General features: G+C 41.3%; 1 protein-coding gene across 1 annotated transcript in view; it reads left to right on the top strand.

Annotated features, from left to right (window-relative positions):
• Positions 1–27,489, top strand: part of LOC144604416 (E3 ubiquitin-protein ligase Itchy-like) — a 75,041-nt gene that overhangs the window by 9,589 nt on the left and 37,963 nt on the right. The window contains exons 2-8 of the mRNA XM_078418806.1: positions 7,995–8,084; positions 9,421–9,562; positions 11,055–11,179; positions 17,055–17,189; positions 18,177–18,237; positions 22,970–23,142; positions 26,456–26,651. Of these exons, the coding sequence (XP_078274932.1) occupies positions 8,015–8,084; positions 9,421–9,562; positions 11,055–11,179; positions 17,055–17,189; positions 18,177–18,237; positions 22,970–23,142; positions 26,456–26,651 (902 nt within the window). The 5' untranslated portion in view covers positions 7,995–8,014. The remainder of the gene's footprint in view (positions 1–7,994; positions 8,085–9,420; positions 9,563–11,054; positions 11,180–17,054; positions 17,190–18,176; positions 18,238–22,969; positions 23,143–26,455; positions 26,652–27,489) is intronic.

Here is a 27,489-nt window from a genome sequence, read left to right as displayed (position 1 = left end):
ATCTCTAAACTTGGGGAGAGTTGGAGGATGGTACAGTGTGAAGCCATTATTGACATTTCATTGCGTTGACCTGACATGGTGAAGGATTTTCCAGCAGGCAACTTTTTTATTGAAATAAAGAAGACTTTGGTGTGCTACATTTAACCGTATTCCTAGGTATTTACTCAGATATAAGGCCTGTCAGCTATAATGTTAATAGTAAACCAATTCACTAAAGTGCAATAAACAAATCTAATGTCTCTACATGAAGAAATCTACAACTCTTCTGGTGTTGTCTATTCTCAAATTGTTGCGATTGTTGGCTTGCCAGCGATTTGAATGCATATTTTAGTTCAACGTGAAGTATCATTTATCAGATGAAGACATTTACCTGATCTTGTGGAAGTAAAACATCTCTTTCAAAAAAAGTGTTCGAGATTTTTTACTAGTGTTCTCGCCAACATTTATCCCTTAGTCAAAGTAGATGAACGGGTGATTTACTGCCAATAGGCCAAAGGAGGTGACTCAAAATACTTTACTCGTGATGAAGCACTTTGGAATTAACTAAGGATGTGGAAGGTGTTATATAATTACACAATCTTTTTATATAAAAAGCATGAATGATCACTCATCTTGTGAAGAAAATTAATGTCACAATAAACTTGGTCATTTGTATTTCAAAATTGATTCATTACATAGAATGCATTATCGAGTGTAAAGTTACCTGGCGGTTGTGATACTGGAGCAGTAATTTTGAACACTGAAAAGTTCAGGAATGGATGCCCTGTGTTATTTTGTCGGTGATGCAAAGAACTGTAGATGGAGTCTTGAGTAAATCACAAAACCCAGGTTCAAAGCTGACTATGGGTGCTGTCTGTACGGAGTTTGTAGTTTCTCCCTGTGACTATGTGGGTTTTCTCCGGGTGATCTGGTTTCCTTCCACATTCTAAAGATAAGCATGTTTGTAGGTTAAGTTGGCTTCTGTAAATTGTTCCTGGTGTGCTGGATGGAACAAATGTCTGGGTGATCATGATCGGCACGGACTCGGTGAACCAAAGGAGCCTATTTCTACGCTGTATCTCTGAAACTAAAACACAAAATGTAGGATGAACTCAGTGGGTCAAGCAGCATCAATGGAGGGACCTTCAGTCTAATTATTGATGGGTGACATTTTGGGTCTTTGTCTTGCCCCCACCTTTCTCCCAGGTTTCTGCCCCCTTCTGCAATCAGTCTGAAGAAGAGTCCTGACCAAAAATGTTGCCTATCTATATTTTCCCATAATGCTGCCTGAGTCACTGAGTTCCTCCAGCTATTTTGATGGCATTGCCACGCCCCCGGAACAATTACTGAAAACTTATTTGGGGAGTGTGCGATAAATAAGTGTTTTTGTTTTTTTTAAGCAATTAATGCATGATTTGTAACTTTAAACTTGTAAACAAAATTAAAGAGTCGGTCACGGAGCCACAGGTGCAGGCTTGCTATTTTAAGATTAAAATCAAATAGTGTGCAGAGCATTGAAGAGACTTCATGGATCTTTTCCAGCTTGGAAGGATCTACCCCGAGGTTCAGTTTTTGGCTCTCAATTGCTTCCTATCTATGTTAATGATCTGGAGAAGGGAGCAAAGTATGTTATTCAGGTTTGCTGATGATACAAAAGTAGGTGAGAGGGCATGTTGCAAAGATGATATCTGGACTCCGCAACAGGATCTACATGGGTTGGGTGAATTGTGAAAACGTGGCAACTGGAGTTTAATGTTGAAGATTATGAAGTAATTCACTTCGATAGGAGGAACCTAGAGGCAGACAATTATCTTGGTGGAGAAAAGGCACAGATGAGTGAATTGCAGAAGGATCTAGGTGTTCTTGCATTGCAGAAAGTCAGCACACAAGTGCAGCAAATGGTTAGAAGGCAAACAACATATTAGCATGTCATGCAAAAGAGTTGGAGTATAGAAACAGGGAAATATATTTGCAATTGTATTGGTGGTGCCACACCTGCTCAAATGGTCAATGGTTCTTCATTGTCGCGTACTGAGATACGGTAATTTCTTTTTTGCTTACAATTCAGCAAAGTATTACTAAACATAAGCACAATCCTAGATTGAGTGCAACCAGGTGGCGCCGTCAGCAATGGCAGCCTCGCCTACAGTCTGTCTGACTTTTCATCTTTTTTGTTATTTTTTGTGTGTTTTAAAAAGTATGTGTTAATGTTCTTTGGTTTGTTTTATGTGGGGGAGGGGGGGGGGGGGTCAGGGGAAACTTTTTTTCAATCCCTTACCTTGCCGGAGATGTAATTAATTTTTTTCCTAATTGTATCTCCAGTCGCTCTGCGACTTAACATCATGGAGCAGGTGGCCTTGCTCGAGACTAACCATCGGAGCCTGCCATCTCTTGCCTGCGATTGATGCTCCAGTCGCGGCCTGCGGATTTCAACATCGAGGAGCTAGCAGTCTCTGGTAGAGACTGATGTCGGAAAGCTCCAAGCCGTAGGAAGTTCGGCCAGCCCCGACTCGGGAGTCCAGTCGCCCGGCTTGGGGAGCTGAGATGCTCCCGATGCGGAGGGTTCGACCGCCAGTTGTGGGAGCCAAGACCGTCCTGTTAACGGAAGGTTCGAGTGCCCTGACCGCGGGAGAACAAAGAAGTTAAGAAGATTGAACTTTTTTGCCTTCCATCACAGTGAGGAATGTGGGAGTCACTGTGGTGGATGTTCATGTTAAAAAAATTATTTGGGTGTCTTGTTGCTCTTTATTGGTATGACTTTATGGCAATCTGAATTTCACTGTACCTTAATTGGTACATGTGACAATAAACCCATCTTGAAACCTTGAATGTGCATAGAAATGGTCGACTGAGACAATATACAAGAGTCACCAAGTTTAGCTGCCATTTTCAAAGTGCAAGTTGCTTTAAGTGCAGCTGGCCATGAAGGGCTGTTGTCCTGATTGCGTTGCGTGGCCAGGCGAAGTTGTAGGTGTCCTCTGTGTTGCTGCAGGCGGCATCCAGTCCATGCGCTTGGTCTCTTGGAACGCCGGCTGATCCAGTCAATCCCCAGGCTAGAAAATGGCCTCCAGCCATCGCCTCTGGGGTACTGTGCAATTTTAGTCTCCTTATTAAGGAAAGGATGTGCAGACATTAGAGGCTGTTCAAAACAAAATCACTGGGATTAGAGAAATTGTATTTATAGTCCTTGCAATTTAGAAAAGCAAGAGATTATCTTATTGTAACGTACATAGTATTGAGGGAGCATGAAACGACAGATACTGAAATGTTTCCAGTAATACCCGAATCTCAAATAGATTTTTAAAAAACAGTAATTCTGCTCATAATTTTGGTGAGAGAGTAGCAGATTTTCTGGAGTTAGGGAGTGGCCTTTTAAAACTGAATCGCTGGAATCCATTATTCTGGATGTTTGTGGAGGCTAGACCATTCTGGTATATAAAGCAGAAAAATGTTTAAGAGGTCAGTGAATTGAGGGAACAGGCCTCAAAGAGGCAATGCTGGGGCAGATCAGCCATGCTGCTAGTTTGGCAGGCCAGTGTTCAGATGCTGAATGACCCAGTCCTGCTCCAATTTTGTAATGTTCCTATGATAGAAACAAGAATCTGGGAATCATTTATTAAATTGTGCACAACAATGTAATTCCAATAATTTAGTTTTATTAATAGTCTTGATATATCAAGACATATAGAGCTGTTGTGCTATATTAAATCGTGGATAATTTAAAGAACATTAGTTTGATACCTTCAAAAACGACAGATCAATGAAGGTCCTAAGCCACATATCATTATGCATTTACAGTATGCATTGGCATACTACAAAGTTACAACTTGGTATTTTTCCAGTAAAAACAATAACTTCAAAATGGACAGGCTAGATGCAGGAAAAATGTTCCTGATGTTGGGGGAGTCCAGAATCAGGGGTCACAGTGTAAGAATACGGGGTAGGCCATTTAGGACTAAGATGAGGAAAAACTTCACCCAGAGAGTTGTGAATTTGGAATTCTCTGCCACAGAAGGCCGTGGAGGCCAATTCATTGGATGTTTTCAAGAGAGAGTTGGATAGATATAGCTCTTGGGGCTAACAGAATCAAGGGATATGGGGAAAAAGCAGGAACGGGGTACTGATTTTGGATGATCAGCCATGATCATATTGAATGGCGATGCTGTTTGAATGGCCTACTTCTGCACCTATTTTCTATGTTTCTTTGTAAAATAAAATTCTATTCTTGTAAGCCTTGAAGGAAAGCACCAAGATGATACTAAAGCTCTCAGGAAGCTAATATTTTGGTTTGGCTAGATCATTAATTTCAATTATAAAACACATTGCACTGGAATAACTCAGTGAGTCACAGCATCGTGAAGGGAATTCATAGGTCCCTGCCCAAAACATCACCTACCCATTTCCTCCTCATTATGTCAGATGCTGCCTGACCTGCTGAGTTACTCCAGCACTTTGTGTTTTTGCTCAAGATTCCAGCATGCGCAGTTCCTTTTGCCTCCATTAATTTCAGTTCATGGACTCCATACTACTAACTCCTGAATTAGACAATAGACAATAGACAATAGGTGCAGGAGTAGGCCATTCAGCCCTTCGAGCCAGCACCGCCATTCAATGCGATCATGGCTGATCACTCTCAATCAGTACCCCGTTCCTGCCTTCTCCCCATACCCCCTCACTCCGCTATCCTTAAGAGCTCTATCCAGCTCTCTCTTGAAAGCATCCAACGAACTGGCCTCCACTGCCTTCTGAGGCAGAGAATTCCACACCTTCACCACCCTCTGACTGAAAAAGTTCTTCCTCATCTCTGTTCTAAATGGCCTACCCCTTATTCTCAAACTGTGGCCCCTTGTTCTGGACTCCCCCAACATTGGGAACATGTTATCTGCCTCTAATGTGTCCAATCCCCTAATTATCTTATATGTTTCAATAAGATCCCCCCTCATCCTTCTAAATTCCAGTGTATACAAGCCCAATCGCTCCAGCCTTTCAACATACGACAGTCCCGCCATTCCGGGAATTAACCTAGTGAACCTACGCTGCACGCCCTCCATAGCAAGAATATCCTTCCTCAAATTTGGAGACCAAAACTGCACACAGTACTCCAGGTGCGGTCTCACCAGGGCCCGGTACAACTGTAGAAGGACCTCTTTGCTCCTATACTCAACTCCTCTTGTTACGAAGGCCAACATTCCATTGGCTTTCTTCACTGCCTGCTGAACCTGCATGCTTCCTTTCATTGACTGATGCACTAGGACACCCAGATCTCGTTGAACTCCCCCTCCTCCTAACTTGACACCATTCAGATAATAATCTATAGTAAAGTACATTCTTGGTGTGGTGAACATTCAGTGTGTGTATAGTGGGTTAATCTCCAACTGGAACTTCTGACCTCTTTGTGGAAAATTATACAGCTTTCTAAGTTCCGTAAATTGATCGTTTTGATCAAAGTAATTATACAATGTGATACGATAGAACTTTATTTATCCCAGGAGGGAAATTGATCTGCCAATAGTCATAAAAACACAAAATATATGAAACATGAAATTAAAATGATGAGTGGAAAGGATTGGGATGTGCAATTGTTTGGCAATGGGCCAGTGGCGATATGTTTTTGATAGAACGGGCCTGTGATGGAATTGAAAGCAATCAGTGAAGCTTTTGCTCCAAAGAAAACAATAGGTCTTTAAAAAAAAAAAAAAGGATTATCTTTCTTTTTGCAGGAACAAAAACTCCGAACTGATTTAGTAATTGGAGCCAGTGCAACAAAATATGTGTTCTTTCAACACAGGCCACTGAAAACTTTTGTTATGCAGGACTAAATTGTCATAATACACTCAAACTTCTATTTTCCTGTATCTTTTTAATGTACAGTAGCAGATGCTTTATGGCAGAGCCACACATTCAGAAATTGTCATCTAGTGCTGCATTTACCGACCTCCCAACCCTTCCAAATTTGGCGGGAAATTTCCGCTTTCTTATGTCATTCCCGCTAGTGATGGTGGGGCGAGGATAGTGGTGGGGAGTGGGGGGGGGGAGACATGGACCGTTGTGATTTGCTGTTGAAGATCACTGGAGTAAGTATGTCTTCAATGAAATTAGGTATGTGCAGTTTTAAATGAAACTCTTCATAACTTAGTCATACATTTTTATGACCATTGTTCTTTTATCTTGGTATTTATACATACTAAGATAATTGGGATGTGTAAGGAAAAAGCAAAATAGAGAAAACAAAACAAAACAATTTTTTCTTTGTGTTGTAAAAAGTTTTTCTGTTCAATAACCTTTCTTTAAATAACAGAATATACTCATGATAGGCCTGACATTGTACATGTAGTCGAAGAACTACAGACTGTTGGAAATAATAGTCATTTTTCACACATGAATGCAGCGCTACGCGTATGCGCATTTGGTGTACATACTTTTTTTGCTGAAAAGTTGCATTGCATGCCCTATTATGAATTTTGATGTAAAATTCTGAATTGTGGGCATCAAAATTATGAATTGGTAAAATCAAATATTGGGAGGTCTGCATTTATACACCTCTCAATAATAATGTGATATGAGGAGGAATTTCTTTAGCCAGAGGGTGGTGAATCTATGAATTCATTGCCACTGACGATGGTGGAGACCAAGATATTGGGTATTTTTGAAGTGGAGATTGATAGATTCTTGATTAGCAAGGGAGTCAAAGGTTATGGAGAGAAGGCAGGAGAATGGAGTTGAGGGAGGGAAAAAAAACATAAGCCATGATCGAATGGGGGAGCAGACATGATGAGCCCAATGGCTGATGGTCTTAAAATTAGCTCATAAAATAAATGAATTTGAAAGGTCTATATTGTGGTTTGTCAAATGACTCGTTTGGAGACGGTGAAGTTATTGATATGGTGGTGCAGTGATGGATGTGCTGTCTGAATGAAGATTGTTCATTCTCCCTGTGACTTGCATGGGTTTCTCTTTGGGAGTTCCGGTTTACACCTACACTCCAGATGTACAGGTTTGTAAGTTAATTGGCTTGGTAAAATTGTAAACTTCTTTGTGTGTAGAATAGTATTGGTGTACGAAGATTGATGGCTGACGCGGACTCTTTGGGCCAAAGGGCCTGTTTCTGCGCTGAATCTCCAATCTAAACTAAATATGAAAGTCTTTGTTTATCAGGAGAAGCAGACAGTTTCTTGGAGAACCTCTCAGTAGAATCTGAAATCAAACCACATCAAGTTTTTATACTCAAGAACAAAGATAACAACAGGCAATTCAATAGAATTTTCCAGTTACAATGACATTCTTTACTTCAATATTTGAGTCTGACAAATGGTTCCATTGAATTATGTGAGCACACTGTAACTGACAAGACATTATTAAATGTTGAAACACCTTTAGGTCAAAGTAATTCACATGGATGGTTCAAAAGCTTTTGAATCCAAAGACTCCAGGCATCCAAAATGAGTGTTGTCAGGGCTGATTCTCTGAGTACACACCCATCCCCATTATTGATAGACAGAATCCATGACCATGTTTGATGAGCCAATTGACAAAAGTCTAGTCTAGATCCTTCCTTGATCTATTTTGCAACCCGCTGAGTTCCTCCAGCACTTTGCGTTTTGCCCAATAAATCAAATGTTCATTCATATTTTTCCACGCTGTTATTGCTTTAAGTAACTTGAATATTTTTCTCCTATTAACCCTATTTGTCTATTTTTCTATGTATCTATTAAAGCAGTGCAATTTGAGAATATTCATCTTTTCAATGTATTCAAATTTTGGTCCTACTAATCAATCTGAATATACGATGGTGCCTTTGACTTTTACTCTTCGATTCTGTATTCCACTCTAATCGATTGCAGAAACTTTAGGCAGGAGGTTGTTAGTTGGAAGAGATTATCTTTTCTTTTCATTTTGTAAGTCAGGACCTTTGGTTCATTGGTACTTTATTGTCCTTTTATTAAATGGGTTTGATTTACGCTAATGAAATAATTGTATTGAAATCACTTTTAATTTAATTGGTTTTATTTTTATAGGTTCACACAGAGCCTGAACCATGGCCACAAATGGTGCAAATTCTGCTTCCGTAAGCAACCACGCAACAAAATCACAACTTGGGATAAAAGGTGGGTTCTGAGGATTCATTTTATTCACTGGGATGGGGAGGTCTCAGTTTTTGTATATGCTTTTTTTCCCCCTCCTTTTTTGCAAGTTTGCACTGGTTGTGACAAGGTAACCCGTGTCAGTCACTCAAAGCTAGCTTGTTGCAAGGTGCATGGGTCTGATTTTCCCTCCTCTACCAATTCTGGTTAAAGTTATGGATCTCGGCTTATGAAGGCTTAAACAGTTGCACTAAAGCTTTATGATTCCTATTTTTGATGTTGCAACATATTTTGTTATTTAATCTATCTTACTCTTATCCAGTTTTCAATAACAGCCTTGAGACAGAAATTCCTTTTTGTAGAAGCCATGTTGGGATTGAGGGCAATCTGATATATGGCATTGTTATATTGTTGGTACCTTGTTTTTTGATTGAAATAATGGAAATGGGCTCTTTGGCCCACCGAGTCCACACCAAACATCAAACGCCCATTCACTCTAGTTCTGTGTTATCCCGCCTTCTCATCCATTCCCTATACACTAGAGGCAATTTAGAGGGCCAATTAACCTACAAATCCTCACATCTTTGGTACGTGGGGGGAAACTGGAGCACCTGGAGGAAATCCACGAGGTCATAAGGAAAGCGTGCAAACTCCACGCAGACTGCACCCACGGTCAGGATCGAACCTGGGTCTCTGGCACCGTGAGGCAGTGGCTTTACCAGCTGTGCCACCCCACTATAATTTTCTCTTTGCTGTGGTCAACCCATAAGAGTCTGAAATTTCTTGGTTCTCTTTAAATATTGGCTCCACATGGGGCACACCCCCCCCCCAGCAAGTGATTAATTAAATACATGATCAAGGGACTAGGTAACTCTGCTTTAATGGAAGATGTAAGAATGCATAGCCTTCTGTTCATTCTGCTTACCTGAGCAAAACAAATATTCTAAATCAGAAAGTCGGGGGGGGGGGAGAGAAAAGACATCACAGTACGGTACAAAGAACCTCTGTCATCAAAAGTGACATCTTCACTTTTAATGTAAATTCAGACTATTTATTATTGTCCTTCATTCTGACACCACTACCTTGTATTCACTTCCATGTGTTTGCTCTCTAATGCGTTTTTCTTTTTGATAGAGTTTGCTGGCTGGGTAGATGCTGACCAAAGTACTTTATTTCCAGGCAATGCATGGTTAAGATTGTTAATGGTTGCTATTTGGAAGATTCCATGTGTCTGCTGAGTAATGATTCACAATTAATAAATTATATCTCAGTATGCAGTTGTCAAATTTGCAATGGCTTTACATCTTGCTTAGGTAATCCCACTCATTGTTTAAGAGCACTTCTCTTTTTGTTGTTGCAGTCATTTGTGCAAAACTCAAAGAAAATAAGAAGAACTGGTTTGGGCCCAGTCCCTATGTGGAAGTGGCAGTCGATGGCCAGTCAAAGAAAACTGAGAAGCTTACCAACACACACAACCCCAAGTGGAAACAGCAAGTCACAGTGTATGTTGGATATTTTACATGCCTCGCCATTTCATGTTACCAATACCTATTAGTACAATAGACTTTGTTTCTCAACAAGGAAAATAAGGGCAAAAAAAAAATATGGATGATTTATTGAAATATTTTACTTTTTAGATAATAAAACATATGAGTTTGAGTAAGTTATTTGACCATGAAAATGTATTTGTTTCTTCCACCATAACCCAGCCTTGTCCTATTGATATGCCATATGTATTGCTTTGTAGGGTTGTTGACATTTCTGAAGTGGCATTTGAACAGTTGGTATTTGTGGCTCCAGTTTCCCTGACTCAAATTCTTTCCGAATGAATAAGACATCAATTGACCACATTATGTGAACTAGTGTTGTAAGCAACCCAGCCAAGGTTGTCTTCCTTGGAGGTTGCTAGAAAACGGACTCTGTTTCTAAAAGAGCCCTATCATTTCTGGTTCCAGTCTAGAAATGATCAAATGATGGAAATTGGCATGGTAAAATATCAGGTAATCAATGCCGTGTTGCTAATCCTCCTGCCTTTGGAAGAGTTTGACATCCACCCCATTGACCTCATCAGCCACCTCAGAACCCCAAAAAACCCAAGTCATCTTGATCCTACGGGGCTGCCTAAAAGGGAAGCTAATCCATGCTAAGAGTATAACACACTTGTGGATTAAAACTGTTTACTGCAGATTGTAGCCCTCAAACTATCTTTATCACCACATGCTGATATCAACACAGATCACATTTCAAATTGAGCTTCCCTCATCAACATGATTTGGTGCTCTATCAACAACCATTGAAATTTACATGATTTTGTTTCAGCAATGGCACTATCCAGCATGAAAATGGGCCCTTTCACCCAATGTGTCCAAGCCAACCAAGGTACATTCCTGAGCTAGTATAATTTGCCTTCATTTGGCCAAACCCCTCTCACCTTCTCCTGTCCATGAACTGACCCAAATAGCTTTTAAATGTTGTAATTGTACCCATCTCCATTAATTTATCTTGCAAGTTATCCCCAGGTAACTACCACCGTCTGATTTAGAAGGTTTTTCTTTTTGCCCCAATTTTTTTCTCATTTCTTTGGTTTCCATATTTTTTTAAACCTTAGCTCCTTCTGTTCATTTCCATGACAACTATAGGTACCTTGCCATTAAAACTATTCACAATGATATAAATATGTTGGGATGGGTCTGAGATGAGTTGTATTTGCTCAGTAAGTTGATGAACACACAAAAACTTGAAGGTGGAAGAGTAGAAACAAGGAATTGCAAATGCTGGTTTCTACAAAAGGACACAAAGTACTGGAGTAACTAAGCGTTCAGGCAGTATCTCTGGCGAACATGGATACGTGACGTTTTGGATCAGGACCTTTCTTCAGACTGATTGTAGGGGGAGGAAGAAAGCTATCAAGAACATTGAAAGTTAAATGATTTTGTTTTAGTGTTTTAGAAGGGTTTGATTTTTAAACTTGTTCATTCTCTTTTATTTACACAGGATTGTAACACCGTTCAGCATGATCACTTTCAGGGTATGGACTCATCAGACCCTGAAATCAGATATCCTGCTAGGATCAGCCACTCTGGATGTCTGTGAGACGTTAAAATCTAATAATATGAAATGTGAGTTTATCTGGCTACTTGACAGTCTTGCCACTATCAGCTGTCAGGAATAGCTCCTTGCTTTCTTTTTTTAATTTTGTGTGATTAGTAATAAACCTGACACAGACTGCTGCTCTTTGCCACGCCTTCTGCTGACTGAAGGGTCAGTCCAGCTGTGATATGACAATGGCGTAGAAATTGGGACACGGAATGTAACTAGGGAACAGATCCTAAAAGGCTTATGCATTTCACCTTTTTTGTTGTCCTCTAATCATTTCCACAAAGGAAAGTAGATGCATTTTAATTCATTGGAAGCCAAGGTTTGAAGCATTTTGTTTTCTCTAAAAGAAGGAACAGTGAGCTGAATTGGCTGTCCTAGCATTAAATTCAATGTTAACAAGACTTGCATTTATATAAAGAGAGACACAATGAACTGCAGATGTGAGTTTAGAGGGAAAAAAACAGTGCTGGAGTAACTCAGTGGGTCAGACAACATATTTGGAGGACATGGATAGAAGCCGTTTCGGTTCGGGACTATTCCTCAAACTGCTGAAGATGGGTCCCAACCCCAAAGAGCATCTATCCCTGTCCTCCATAGATGCTGCCTGATCCGCTGAGTTGCTCAAGCACTTTTTTTTGCATTTATATAACATCTTCAATGAAATAACAATTCCCAAAACTCTAAGTCATACTATCAACCAAAAAAAGGAATATAGATGGATGAGGTAAGATACTTTATTGTCACATGTACCATGAAGGTACAGTGACATTCTTTGTTTTTCCATACACAGTACACAAACGAGTCGCCACAAGGCGCAGACAGAGTTACAAAGTACCCTAAATATGGTTGGTCCCTTCTTTGTCTCCACTACCACCACAGGTCCCTCATGTTCTTGACCTCATGTATTGATTGTCCTTTAATGAGTGATTACAATTTACCAAAACGTTTCTTTGGAACTTGGCATGTTGCAAGCAAGTAATGTTGGATCTTTAAATCTTGCAAGAACAAAGTTTTTCTTGTTTGTTTTGAAATGTAATTGGGTTTAACTTGACATTTTCAGACACTCCCTCTTCTCTCCTCTCCCATAAGGCAAGAGGGACAGATGTATGAAAACATGCATTTCCAGATTCACAGGCAAATTCTTCCCCACTATAATCGGGCAACTGAACCATCACATTACCAACTAGAGAGCGGTCCTGACCTCCCATCAACCTCATTGGAGACCATCGGACTATCTTTAATCAGACTTTACTGAACTTTATCTTGCACTAAATGTTATTCCCTTTATCCTATATCTGTACACTGGACAGTTTGGTTGTGATTATGTATAGTCTTTCCACTGATTGGATAGCATGTAACAAAAAAGCTTTTCACTGTACCTCAGTACACATGGCAGTAAACTAAACTACAGCAAGGAAACAACATTTGGCCCAATTTGTCCATGACAACCAAGATGCCCCATTTTACTAGTTCTATTTGTCTGTGTTTGGCCCATATCCCTCTAAATTTTTCCTATCCACGTAGATGCTGTATTACAAGATACAAACCAATAAAAATTATAAAGTAGATTTGCACTTTTAGACATGTGGACGACTGATTGCATGACCAAGTTTTTTTTTTTTTGCTTCCCTCCTAGGGGGTAATATCAAACTGTCTGGCATCTAGTAGCTTTCTGAAATAGCCAACTTTCCTGTCATGTTTTAGCAAGTTATTGACCATGTGCAGAGTTCTTCAGCCATGCCAGTCCTTGACTGACAATGTTACATACAAAGCTGCAGAACCGGATTTGTGTTAAGAGTATTATTTGTCTCACCCCATCCAGGTACTCAGACTTGTTGTGGCATCTCCATCCGCCACTGGCAATTGTCTTCAGCTGCCTGGGGCCTGAGCTTAGAAAGCTCCTCCTTAAATGACTGCTTCTCTCCATGTATTTAAGATATTCCTTCAAAATCTGTCATTTGAGATGGCTTTTAGTTACATGACTAACTTCTCCTCTGGTGGCATTGTGCCAATTTCTATGCAGTGAAATCTCCTATAAAGTTCCTTGATAGTTTGACTTTAAAAAATAACTTTGCATTATTTTCACACCCCTTTCAAGATGTCCCGAAACATTTTTCAGCCTATCAAGTATTTTACAGTTGTAGTGAGGGGAAACGTGGCAGCCATGAAGAAAATTGCAAACTTTCTCAAACAACAGAGTGGTCATGACCAAATAATCTGTTTTTGTAATTGTTTAGGAATAAATGTATGCCAGTCCACCAACGATAACTTTTTAATGGTATATTTTTAACTGTATTAAATGTGCTATATAAATCTACATTATTGCGTATTTAATTTGGTTTATCTTGCCACTACCCAGTGAGTGAACTGTAGTCCTTGTTTGAGTTTGGCTCAGTGCTAAACCACACTGCATTTATTCTTGGATATATTGTTCTCTAATCCTGAGACTAGAAAGGTTCATTACTTTGTAATCTTTTTGTAACTTCATGGTTCAATTGTTCATTTTTGCATGTTTTATTTTGGTAGTAACTTGTCAGTGCAGATTTACTGAATGCATTGCAGGGTATTTACTCGAATTAGTATGAACACTTGCTGTAAAAGAAACACAAAAGGACCCAAAGGATGCTGGTGTAACTCAGCAGGTCAGGCAGCATCTCTGGAGAACACAGATTCGGTGACACAGATCCTGAAACGTTGCCTGTCCGTGTTCTCCAGAGATGCTGCCTAATCTGCTTAGCACTTTGTGTCCATTTGTGTATTTACTGCATCTGCAGATGCCGTTCTTTGTTTCTAGGTAAAAGAAGCACATTTTGTTCACAAATAACTTTTTTCCTACAGGAGAAATTAACTTGCAAAGAATTAATGATTCAGATTGTCCTATGGCAGAATTTGACCCACATAACATGATATTGGTGATGGGGGATTAGTCCAGTTTTTCTCCTTGTCTTTGTGTTAATAGCCTTAAGCTATGTACTTTTGTAATTGGCATCCAGACCATGCTGTTCAGATGGGAATGTTTATTCCTATTCATGTGGCTCTAATGTTAGGTTTTGGCCATGACAGAATTTTGCGGCACAGGGAAGTGGTGCTAGATGGGCAAAGTTTCTAATTGCCTTCCCTTCCTCTTTAAAAATTGCAATGTAATCACTGTGGTGACCTTTTAAACTGAGTCACTCGAAGACTGAAGCTGGTTGATATGAGTCTGTATTTTGATGAATAAAGACTTTTATATCTACCAGGTTAAGTCTCAGTGTAAACACAATGCTGGAGTAACTCAACGGGTCAAGCGACATCTCTGAAGAAAAAGGAACGGTGACGTTTCAGGTCAGGACTGTTCTTAAGACTCTTCTTTTTCTCCAGAAATGCTGCCTGATCGACTGAGTTACTCTAGTACTTGGTGTCTATTTTCGGTATAAACCAGTATCTGCAGTTCCTTCCTACACTGAATCAATTTAAAAGATCACCAAAGTGATTAGAGGCAAATGTTCTGTAGGAGACTCTCTTGGTAGAACCTCTCAAACTCAAAATATCTTTATTATATGCGAGATCAAACAATAACAGCAGATTCAATGCCATTTCCTTAGATACAATAATATTGTTCACTTTGAAGAAAGACACAAAGTGCTGGAGTAACTCAGCAGGTCATGCAGCATCTCTGGAGAAAAAGGAAAAGCTGTGTTTTGGGTCAGAACCCTTCTTCAGACTGGAAGTAAGGGTGGTGGGGGGGGGGGGGGGGGATGAATGGGACTAGAGGTGGGAAAAGGCCAGAACAAATCAGGACCGGCAATAGATGACCAAGGAAGGGTGGTGCCCATAATGGTCCATTGTTGGCTGGAGTAGAGATGATAATGAAGTGATACAGGAATGCAAACAGTGGAACTAGTAGGACGACTAGGGTGGGGGAGAGAGGGAATGCAGGGGTTACTTGAAATGGGAGAAATCAACATTCATTCTGCTGGGTTGTAAGTTGCCCAAGAGAAATGAGGTTCTGCTCCTCCAATTTGTGTGTGGCCTCGCACAGTGCAGGAAGTGGAGTTAAAATGTTTGGCAACTGGGAGATCGGTTAGGCCAAATTGGACAGAGCGTAATTTGGATTTTCTTCAATATTTTGAGTCTGATAAATGATCCATTGAATTACATAGTTACAATGTTGCTGACAAGACACCTCAATTTTCCAAGCCCATTGCTGGTTCAATGTGATTCATATAGATGGTCCAATAGCTTCTGAGGACAGGGAAGGAACCCAGTCACCCAGATTGGCATTAGTGTTGTGAGGGCTGACTCTCTTGAATACACAAATACCCCATTATTGATAGACAGATAAATATGCCTATGACCATATTGCCAAGTGACAGAGAAGTCTGGTTTGGAAGCTTCCTTAGTTTAGTTTAGAGATATAGTGCAGAGACCGGCCCTTCGGCCCACTGAGTCTGCACCGACCAACGAGCACACCGTACATTAGCACTATCCTACACACGAGGGATAATGTACAATTTTTACCAAAGGCAAATTAACCTACAAAACCTATACGTCTTTGGAATGTGGGAGGAAACCGGAGCACCCGGAGAAAACCCATGCGGTCACAGGGAGAACATACAAAGTCCATACCGACAGCACTCGTAGTCAGTATCGAACCTGGGTTTCCAGTGCTGGAAGGTAACAGCTCTATCCTTGCACCACAGTGTCCTCTATCACAATGGTGTGAAATAACTTAAGATGAAGATTCCTGGGGCCAACTAACATATCTCATGGTTTTACATTGCCCTCGTGCAGGAATGAGTCATAGTCATGAGTCAACAGCCTGTCTGTTTGCAGAACCGCCCTTTTAATTTTGAGCTGATTACTGCTTTCAATGTACATTAGAGGAGATACAAGGTATTGCGGATGCTGGTTTACACAAAAAGACTCAAAATGCTGGAGCAAGGCATCGGGTCAGGCAGCATCCCCGGAGAACATGGATAGGTTTTGGGACCCCCAGATCATGGTCAAGTGGTGGGGGTATGAGGAGATGTCTGAGCACTCGTGCCTGTCCTCTGCACAGGTCGGATCGGCCAAAGACTAGGCCGGGCCGAGGAGGAGTCGGAGCCCCGAGGTTCGGGTTGGAGCCTCGTGAGATTGGAGTGGGTAAGGTGTGTAGGGAACTCAAGACTGTTCCCGACCAGACCTGAAACCTCTCTTATGCATGTTCTCCAGAGATGCTGTCTGACCTGCTGAGTTACTCCAGCACTTTGTCTTTTTTCCCCATTTTCAATGTTTTCCCATGGTATGGCAAAGATTTGGAGAGTGATTTACTACTAAATACGAGAGCTCTGCTTTCCCTCTGGGCAGAACAGCTTCTCAAGCAAGGATGTTTGAGTGCTTTCTTCAGCTGACTTGAGATTCCAAACCCTCGCTCTGGTGTCTGATGACACATGCTTGGTCCAGTGATATGTTTCATATTCTGTCCATTGGAAAGGAAGCCAAGGCTTTCTTCCTCGTGTGGAATCTCATAATGAGGTACACAGCCAAACTCCAAGATACATTGTAGATTTCTCTGTTTTTAAAACTACGCCCATATAACATGATTCTGTAAATGTATAGATTGTACTGAAACTTAAGTTTGCATTTTTTATGTTTTCATTTTGATATTCAATTAATTTAATTATGCAGAATCCTTTTTTATAACCTGCACTGGATGTGATATATAAACCCAATGATTATTCATGGTCAATATGATGGCTGAGAATTGTAATTATGTGAATTATTTTGATAACTTACAATGATAACTTACTTCTGATAAGTGCTTACAATAACAGACCTGTATAGTATGCTTTGATATCAACCAGTCTTTATACAGGTAATAAATCATTCAGTGCACTATTATTTTCTTGATATGTTTCTATTTATTTCCCCCAGTTGATAACGTGGTTATAAAATTACCACTCAACAATGACCGTGAGATTGTGGGCGGGGGTGAGCTTATTGTATCCCTCGATGGATTAACTGTAGATCCTAACGTCCTGACAAATGGAGATTTTACAGATGCAACAAGTAAGTAAGAAAATTAAACCGCATTTCACCAGCATTATGTGCTGTGGGGACATTCCATTGAAATAATTCTGGATTTACGGTTAAATCTTCTCTGCATTATACAAGACTTTTAACAACTTGGATAAGTTGCCAGGTAAATGCTTGCAGTTGGTCTGTTGTAAACTTACTGTAATACAATGCTATGGCCAAAGATATTTTTCAAATACCCTGTATGATGTTAAAACAAAAACTACAAATGATAGCATGCATTGGCCAGATTATTACTTTCATTAATTTTTGTGAAGATTGGTAATTATGTACCACACAGATGAAAAAAAATGACAGTTCATGAATTTGATGAAAATAATTTCAGTTAATGACATTAGCTAAAGCACAGTACACGTATTTTCTCAAGAGAAAGGTGCATTCCTTATTTTGGAAAACAAATGCACCATTGAACTGGTTTTTAGATACATATAATTTAAAATATCATTAAATATACATGCCTTTGACTTTATACATCTTATTATTACTTTATACTTGATATACTAGATCCTTGTATGTTTACATACTTGGCTAATAAATTAATTACTATTATATTTCTTTAACATATAAGTGGGTTCAAATGATTGTGAAAGCTAGCATGGATAGGAGGAACAAATTCCTCATTAGGCTGGCTCAGTGGCACCAGGGTAGATTTGCTGCGGTACAGCGCCAGAGACCCGACTTCAATCCTGACAGTTCTCTCTGTGTTTTCTTCGGGTGCTCCAGTTTCCTCCCACACTCCAAATACGTACCGATTTGCAAGTTAATTGGCTTCTGTAAATTGTCCCTGGTGTGTCGGATAGTGTTAGTGTAGGGGGTGATCGTTTGTTGACGCGGACCCAGAGGGCCGAAGGGCCTGTTTCCACACTGTATCTCTAAAGTCTCAACCCATATTCATCCCTTTTATGATATCACCAATGAACTAGCTTACTTACACAGTGCACTCTTTTTGATTTTTTTCAGCCAACCCGACAAGTGATGGTTCCCGGTGTGGTAGTGAGGCATTTATACTTAATCCTTCCAGGTAAGATCTAGAAGCTGTAGAGGTCTTTCACTTATTTTCTTGTAAATAATACAGCTACTACAAAAATGAACAAAGATCCCTCCCTGTTTTCTAGACAATGATGATGCACATCCACAGTCAAGCAATAAAGCAAAAAATTTATAAAACATTTATTAGCATTATAGTTGATGTAGGTTTGAAATCTATTCCAACAAAAGCAGTATTTTTGTATTTACCCATTTGATCCAGTTTTATTGTAGTAAATAGCCACATCCATGGCATGGTTGAAACCCTCTAGTCTGGTAATCTGTGGTCTGGTAATTCCTCTAGTCTGGCATGTTTTGAATCTGGGGTAGAAATCTAAGGTAACTAATTTTAACTAAGGTTTCAAGCAAATTAACTTACATAGGCCACTTTCACAATCTCAGCCGACAACTTTTCTGACTGACGGAAACTTCAGGTTACTGATAGTTCTGGGAACCCTTGCTTAACCCAAGGAGTGCCTATGCTTAAGAACATAATAGAAAGGAATGGTTTATACTAAAGATGGACACAAAATGGTGGAGTGACTCAGTAGGTCAGGCAGTAACTTTCTGAGTTACTCAGCGCTTTGTGTCTATCTTATACTTAAAACCAGTTCACTGCTCAGATGAAGATGATCAGGAGCAATTTCTGTGGTCTGGATTTTCAGATCCAAAGGGTTACTGGCTTAGAAAGTTTTAAATCTGTGGTACATTTTCCCAAGCCCTCTTTAAACTACTCTTTTTGATGAGTTTCCAAAAGTCAGCTCTGCATGATCAAATTCTGAAAAATAGAATTGAAAGTAAATTCAGATGATCAATGGTACCTTACACTTGAGGAAAGACACAAAATACTGGAATAACTCAGTGGGTCAGTCGGTCTCTTCCCCGGGGCGCAGCTCGCCCGCGGGGCCTTCCATCGCCGGCGCGGCTCGGCTGCGGGACTTAACATCGCCAGCGCGGGACGTTTCAGTGCCCGGCGCGGCTTGGCCGCTGGACTTAACATCGCCAGCGCGCCTTGGCCGCGGGACGTTTCAGTGCCCGGTGCGGCTCGGCCGCTGGATTTAACATCGCCCGGTGCGGCTCGGCCGCGGGACGTTTCAGTGTGCGGCTCGGCCGCGGGACGTTTCAGTGCCCGGCGCGGCTTGGCCGCTGGACTTAACATCGCCCGGTGCGGCTCGGCCGCGGGACGTTTCGGTGCCCGGTGCGGCTCGGCCGCGAGACGTTTCGGTGCCCGGTGCGGCTCGGCCGCGGGACGTTTCGGTGCCCGGTGCGGCTCGGCCGCTGGACTTAACATCGCCCGGTGCGGCCGCGGGACGTTTCGGTGCCCAGGGCGGCTCGACCGCGGGGCCTTCCATCCCCTTGCGGGGGCTGTGTGTGTCGTTTGCCTCAGTAGGGGTCGAGCTGCCTGTGCGGGGGGAAGAGAGGGGAAGTTTTGTTGTCTCCATCACAGTGAGGGAGTCACTGTGATGGATGTTTGTGTTGGGGTCGGGTATCCTGTGTTCTTTTCTTTTTTGCTGTGTTTTGTGTGACTGCTGAAATTTCGTTCGGTGTAAAAAGCCGAGTGACAATAAAGAGTTGTTGTGTTATGAATGGAGAATGTGGATTGCAGGTGAGTTTTCAGGTCAGGACCCTTTTGAAGGATCTCAAGCGTCTCGATCCAAAATGTCACCTATCCATGTTCTCCAGGGATGATGCTGCCTGACCCACTGAGTTCTACAGCATTTTGTCTTTCCTTAGTAAACCAGCATCTTCAGTTCCTTGTTTGTACCTTACACTTGACTATCATTCCTATTGTTTTATATTGCAGACTATTGATATCTAAGTTCAGTATCACCAAACTATTAATCCATATTTTCAACACACTTCCAATCCTGTGCATTCATATTAAAAAAAAGAGATAAAAGTCACTCTTTACTCGCCCTGGTAATTTAAGATGTTTTATCGAGTATTTTTCAGTGCCAAGGATTTGGTACAAAATTTGACAATCTCAAAAAAAAATGATGCAAATAAAACCTTTCAGAAGTTCTAAAGGACGATAACGGCCTTTTGCATGGCAGGGTGCCATGCCTTTTAACCATTCTTTTTGTCACTATGGATTTTATTGTTGAACTGACCCAAAGGTGTGGATTACACTGAGCTATTCGAGCTATCAACTAAAGTCTTCCCTTGCTGTAATTATATTATGTTGCCATTGAATTTCTGACTTATTGCAAATTCCTTCCATCCAACTATTGGCAAAACTGATTTAATTTTCTTTATTCTCAGTTCCAGTCTCTAAGCAGCTTTTTACTCTGACACAGAATCCGAATGTTTGCATTTGTAGTGTTACATTTTTCTTTAGCTTAACGCTTCATTTGTTCCAGAACTAATTCCACCATTTTTCACTGTCAAAATATGGGTTCACTATGCCCCAACCGTGGGTTGACTTCTGAAATGCTCGTTCAAGTTTTTATCACTGGATTTTCCTTTTCTGGTTCATTATTAGGAGGCCTCTCCCATTCTGTTCTCTTCAACTTGAATTTGGCATGAATTCAAGTTGAAGAGAACAGAATGGGTGGGGCCTCCTAATAATCTTTTTGCCCATGTCAATGTGTGGTCGCCTGAATCGTCTTGGAATTTATATAATTCATCAATAACACTCATTGTATGAACTATCTATTCTAAGATAGTTTAATGTTCCTGGCAACTGCTTGTGTAGCTTGGTGTCAAATCTTATCTGACTGTGCTCCTAAGAAGCACCTTGGGACCTCTGCTATAATTAAGTGATATAATTTCAATTTGTTGTTGTTATTTGTCAAGTCAAGTCAAGTCAATTTTATTTGTATAGCACATTTAGAAATAACCCACGTTGACCAAAGTGCTGTACATCTGATTAGGTACTAAGGAAAAAATGAAACATACATTAGCACACAAACATAACAGCACATACAAAACAGTTCACAGCGCCTCCTCAATGGGCCTCAAATGCTAGGGAGTAGAAATAGGTTTTGAGCTTGGACTTAAAGGAGTCGATGGAGGGGGCAGTTCTGATGGGGAGAGGGATGCTGTTCCACAGTCTAGGAGCTGCAACCGCAAAAGCGCGGTCACCCCTGAGGTTAAACCTAGACCGCGGGATAGTGAGTAGCCCCAAGTCGGCCGACCTGAGGGACCTGGAGTTAGAGAGGTGGGTTAGAAGATTTTTGATGTAGAGGGGGGAATGTCCATTTAGGGCTTTATATGTGAATAGGAGTAGCTTGAAGTTGATTCTGTACCGTACAGGGAGCCAGTGGAGAGAGGCCAGAATCGGCGTGATTTGGTCCCTTTTACGGGTACCCGTCAGGAGTCTGGCTGCGGCGTTTTGGACCAGTTGCAGGCGGGACAGGGATGATTGGCTGATCCCAGTGTATAGGGAGTTGCAGTAGACTAGGCGGGAGGAAATGAAAGCGTGAATGATTTTTTCAGTGTCGTTGAATTGGAGGAAAGGTTTGATTTTAGCTATGGTTCGAAGTTGGAAGAAGCTGGCTTTTACCACAGCGTTGACTTGCTTGTCAAACTTTAATGCAGAGTCAAATATCACGCCGAGGTTTTTGACATGCGGTTTGACTAGGCAGTATAGGCTTCCAAGACTGCCTGTTATCGATTTGATGGAGTCGGGGGGGGGGCCAAATAGGATGACCTCAGACTTGCTCTCGTTTAATTGGAGGAAGTTCTGTGCCATCCAACATTTTATGTCCTCAAGGTAGTGTAAGAGGCTGTTTAAATTTGACTGGTTGTTGGGTTTCAGGGGGAGGTAAAGCTGAGTATCATCGGCATAGCAGTGGGAAGAAATGCCGTGCCTTTGAATGATTTGGCCGAGGGGGAGCATGTATAGAGAGAAGAGAATGGGGCCTAGGATGGAGCCTTGTGGAACTCCGCAGGAGAGGCTAGCTGGAGAAGCCTCTCATGTCAGACTTCATGGCACTGTGCAGCACCACCTCCATTTCCTTTTGACTTACTAAAACACCAGTTGCACAGATTAACTTTGATAACATGATTTCACCAAAAATGTGATGTTAATGGGGACTGATGAAGTCGTGCTGATTTGAATTGCTCGTAAACATTGGACTTGAAAATCATTATCTTAGATAATAGTAGTATCATCAAATTTGTTTCTCTGTGTTGTGGATTGTATGTTATTATATGGTGAGATTGCTTACCCCCCAAATGTTTTTTCCAATTTACCCCATTTTTATCTTAATTCATGAAAAATTATTCCTCAATGCATATGGAAATTGCAGATGCACCGCCCTCGGCTATTGTCGAAGATGCATTATTCTAGCCGCCGACAATGTAGAGCATTATGTTCGGCACAGATATTGTGGGTTATCTGTATGGTTCCATGTTCTGTGGAAAAGGGGAAGGGTCCTGGCTGGAAACATCTCCTATCCATTCTCTCCAGGCAGCAGGCCTGACCCGCTGAGTTACTCCAGCACATTGCGCCTATCTTTGCCAAAGAATCAAATGTTGCTTTCTGGGTGTGGGAGAGAAAATGATGTTTTAATTTTTGTATGTCAATGTTCTGTTTTTATCTAATGCTACTGCATATGTTCTAAATCACAGCTTACATTTTGTGTAAGGGCTCCTCAGATATTATCTCGATGCAGATTATTTTGCAAATTTTATTGTTGATGATTTGGCATAGAGAGTATCAGTTGGGTTTAATTTCCTACTGCTTGCTGGAATTTTGATCAAGTGTCTATGATCTCTTCCAGTGCAAATGGTGACGCCATCTCACAAGAAGGCTCGGTGAACTCTGGCTCTGCTGATGAACATAACGTGAATGGCAGAAATACTCCATCACCGTCTCCACAATCAATGCGTGTTAGGCCTCCAAGACCCTTACGGCCACCACCTCCTGTCCCTTCCAGACCTGACAATATACCAGGTAAATCATAGAGGAGGGCGTGCAGCGTAGGTTCACTAGGTTAATTCCCGGAATGGCGGGACTGTCGTATGTTGAAAGGCTGGAGCGATTGGGCTTGTATACACTGGAATTTAGAAGGATGAGGGGGGATCTTATTGAAACATATAAGATAATTAGGGGATTGGATACATTAGAGGCAGGAAACATGTTCCCAATGTTGGGGGAGTCCAGAACAAGGGGCCACAGTTTAAGAATAAAGGGTAGGCCATTTAGAACGGAGATGAGGAAGAACTTTTTCAGTCAGAGTGGTGAAGGTGTGGAATTCTCTGCCTCAGAAGGCAGTGGAGGCCAGTTCGTTGGATGCTTTCAAGAGAGAGCTGGATAGAGCTCTTAAGGATAGCGGAGTGAGGGGGTATGGGGAGAAGGCAGGAACGGGGTACTGATTGAGAGTGATCAGCCATGATCGCATTGAATGGCGGTGCTGGCTCGAAGGGCTGAATGGCCTACTCCTGCATCTATTGTCTATTGTCTAGAAGAGTATCTATGGTGCAATTTAATTTGCAATGTAGTTTTGATTCAGAAATCATAGTCATACAGCACGGAAACAGGCCCTTTGGTCCAACTTGCGCATACCGACCAAGATGCCCCATTTACACCTGCCCGCATTTAGCCCAAATCCCTCTAAACCTTTCCTATCCATGTACCTGTCCAAATGCCTCTTCTACCTCCTTTGGCTGCTCGTTCCATTAACCCACCACCCGAATGAAATGATTATCCCTTGGGTTCCTTAGTAAATCTTTCTCCTCTCATCTCTAACCAATGTCCTCTGGTTCTTGATTCCCCGACTTTGGGGAACCCTATTCATTCCGCTCATGATGGTATACACCTCTAACAGATCATTGCTCAGCCTCCTGCGCTCCAAGGAGTAAGTCCAAGCCTGCCCAACCACTCCAAATAGGTCAGGCCCTCGAGTCCTGGAAACATTCTCAGAAATCTTTTCTGCACTCTTTCCAGCTTAACAATCTCTTTCCTATAGAAAGGTGACCAAAAGTGAGCACAATACTCCAAATGTGGCCTTCCCAACATCTTGTGCAACTGTAACATAACATACCAACGTCTATACTAAATACCCTGACTGATGAGGGCCAATGAGCCAAAAGCCTTCTTGATCGACCTATCTACATGTGATACCACTTCTGAGGAACAATGTCCCTGCACTTTTAGAGATCCCTCTGCTTCACAGCACTCCCCAGAGACTTGCCATTCACCGGGAAGATCATGCCCTGGTTTGACTTCTCAAAATGCAATACCTCGGACTTACAATTCTTGGCAATTGGACTCTGACTTGCTCACTAATTCTCCCCTGGGTCAGAGCTACTTTACTCTAAGGCTAAATAAAGCTCCCATAGTTCCAATATTTGGCTTTGAGCTAACACATCTCTTTATTTATTTTTAGACTTTCACCATTCATCTATCCTCCTGCCATTGTGTTGAAGTGGCAGAGGGCCTAGAAAGCATTCTAAGCCGAGAATCTGAAGGGTCCCGACATAAAACGTCACCTATCCATGTCCACCAGAGATGCTGCTTGATCTGCTGAGTTTCTCCAGCACCGTTTTTTTTTTCCGTAAATACCTTGTGTCTAGAATTTTAATGCTACTTTCTTCGAAAAGGATTGTCATTTAATCGAGTGTAACTTTAATTGAGTGTAAACACAAGGATTGCTATTCCAAAATGACACAAAGAGCTGAGGAAACTCAGCTTGTCAGGCAGCATCTCTGGAGAACATGGAAAGGTGACATTTAGGGACCCTTCTTCAGACACATTTTAACACTGCTTTGGCAAGCCTTGTGGAATTTTGGTGTAGAAAATGAAAACTGAAAATTAATTTGTCTACCTTAAAAATCTAATGTATTGTTTAATTGCGTTTTCTTTTTTATTGGCTAAATAAATACTACTTTTAATCCAATATAATTCTTATCTCTTTAGGACGGGTAATATCTGAATTCTTGTCAGTCAGTTCCTAATTTAAGTTCCCACCATTGTTTTTTGTAACAGCTTGTGATTTTTGCATTTGTTTTGCTCGGGTGAACAGCTTATGTCAACCTGCGCACCTTCCAGAGAGCTGTCCTGACCTCCCATCTACTTCATTGGAGACCTTCCAACTATCTTTCATTGGAGATAGACACAAAATGCTGGAGTAACTCATAGTCTGAAGAAGGGTCTCGACCCAAAAGGTCACCCATTCCTCCTCTCCAGAGATGTTGACTGTCCCGCTGAGAGACTCCAGCATTTTGTGTATATCTTGGGTTTAATCCAGCATCTGCAGTTCTTTCCAACACTTACTATCTTTCATTGGACTTTGCTGGATTTTATCTTGCACTAAAAGTTATGCCCCTTTATCCTGTATCTGTACACTGTGGACGGCCTGGTTGTAATCATGTACAGTCTTTTTGCTGACTGGCTAGCAAGCAACAAAAACGTTTTTTACTCTACCTCAGTATGCGTGACAATAATAAACTAATCTAATTTTTCAGCGTGGGCAAAACCCGTAGCTTTAGCATGGTTGGAATTCCGAAGTGAAGGCCTTGCCTTGATTGAAGTATGCCAAGCCACATAATGCACAAAATGTTGGAACAATCTCTTCAAGAATCTGTTGCCACGTTAGAAGCAAGGCCTACTATTCTTAGCTCTGAATTCCACCTCTTTTTTTTCTTTTCTCTTTTTAAATTAGATTTTGATTCAGTTTTTAAATGTTCTGCTTTTGTAGTTTATGAAATAGATACAAAGCTGCATGAAAGAATTGGATGTAAAGTAATAGATTTCAAAGAGACTCAGAATTGGTGGGGATGTGAAAATGAAAGTTGAATTAGCATTGGAACATAAGGAGGTTCAGAGGAGCCTCAAGGACATTTTGTAGAATGTTTGCAGAAGTGGGCAGCACAGCTGCGCAGTGGTAGAGTAGCTGCCTTACAATGCCAGTGCAGCTGAGGCAGCTGTCTGTGCCGAGTTTGTACCTGCTCCCTGTGTCTGGGTGCCCGGTTTCATCCTGCACTTCAATGACATACAGGTTTTGGATTTGGTAAGCTGTAAAAAAAAATGTCCCTAATGTGTGGGATAGTGTTAGTGTATGGGGTGATCGCTGGTCAGCACGGGCTCAGTGGGCCAAAGGGCCTGTTTCTGTGCTGTATCTCTGTTTATATTGATGGACATGAAAAGTTTTTCAGAATTAGCAAAAAATTGTTATGGGACCACATATGGAATAAAGCATTAACATGCAATACGATGTATAGTATTTGTTATTTGTACAAATCTTTTAACTTCTGTTTTCCCACAGTGTGTGAAAATGGGTATTCGGTTCCGATGGAGAATGGGTCCTCCTCCGCTACCGTCCCAACTGCCACAAACACTGTGCCTTCGACGTCAGCAACAAACTTGCCAGAACCATCACCCCTCGGACCACCACCAGCTGATTCCATAACTCCTGGTGATCATGCACTAAACAGATTGAACAAGGGTCCACTTCCACCTGGGTGAGATTCCTTTTGTAAGATGCACTTAATGTAAAAAAAAAATTAAATGCTTTTATTGTGGGATAAGATTGCAATTTGAAATATTTTCTCCTTTGATTGGGCCGGGTTAAATTTATCCTGGCCTCCCTGGTACATTTCCAACTTTGGAGGTCCCAAGTAGTTTTAGTGGAGTAAATGATTCCTTTCGATTACAAGGAGTGTGCTGGAAATATAGCAAACCAAGATGACTTTGACAGGTGCTTGATCTTTTGATTCGCATGTTTGGGATAGTCAGGTTACAAGAGTAAACATTTGACAATGAATTGTGATGTGGAATCCACAGGGCGTGAAACAGCAGTAGAGTTGCTGCCTCACCGCACCAATGACCTGGGTTCAAATCTAACCTCGGGTGCTGTCTTTGCGGAGTTTGCACATTTTCCCTGTGACAGCGTGGGTTTTCTCTGGGTGCTGTGGTTTCCTCCCAGAAAATTACATTTTTAAATCCTTTACTGAAGTCCATGGAGATAACATCTACTGCTGTACACTCATCAATCATCTTCATCACCTCCTTAAAAAAAAAAATCTCAATCAAATTTAGGAGACAGAACCACCCTTGCAGAAAGTGATGTTGAATATCCCTTAATTCTCCTTAATCCTACTTGCCAAGTTGATTTGGTTTGCTGAATTTAATGGATGATTGGCTGGGCTGATAATCATCAGGCAGAGGCATGGATCTAATGGCACCAGCCCCTGTCATGTGCTTTTATTATTTTGCCATGTAAAGGCTGATAATTGACTATTCATCTTGGGCACGTTCAACAAATACATTGCAGGCGTCACAGTGGCGTAGCTGATGGAG

The sequence above is a fragment of the Rhinoraja longicauda genome, chromosome 22, assembly GCF_053455715.1.
Source record: "Rhinoraja longicauda isolate Sanriku21f chromosome 22, sRhiLon1.1, whole genome shotgun sequence".
Classification (NCBI taxonomy): domain Eukaryota; kingdom Metazoa; phylum Chordata; class Chondrichthyes; order Rajiformes; family Arhynchobatidae; genus Rhinoraja; species Rhinoraja longicauda.
Note: the sequence above shows the minus strand (reverse complement) of the source record. Positions and strands in the feature narration are given on the sequence as shown.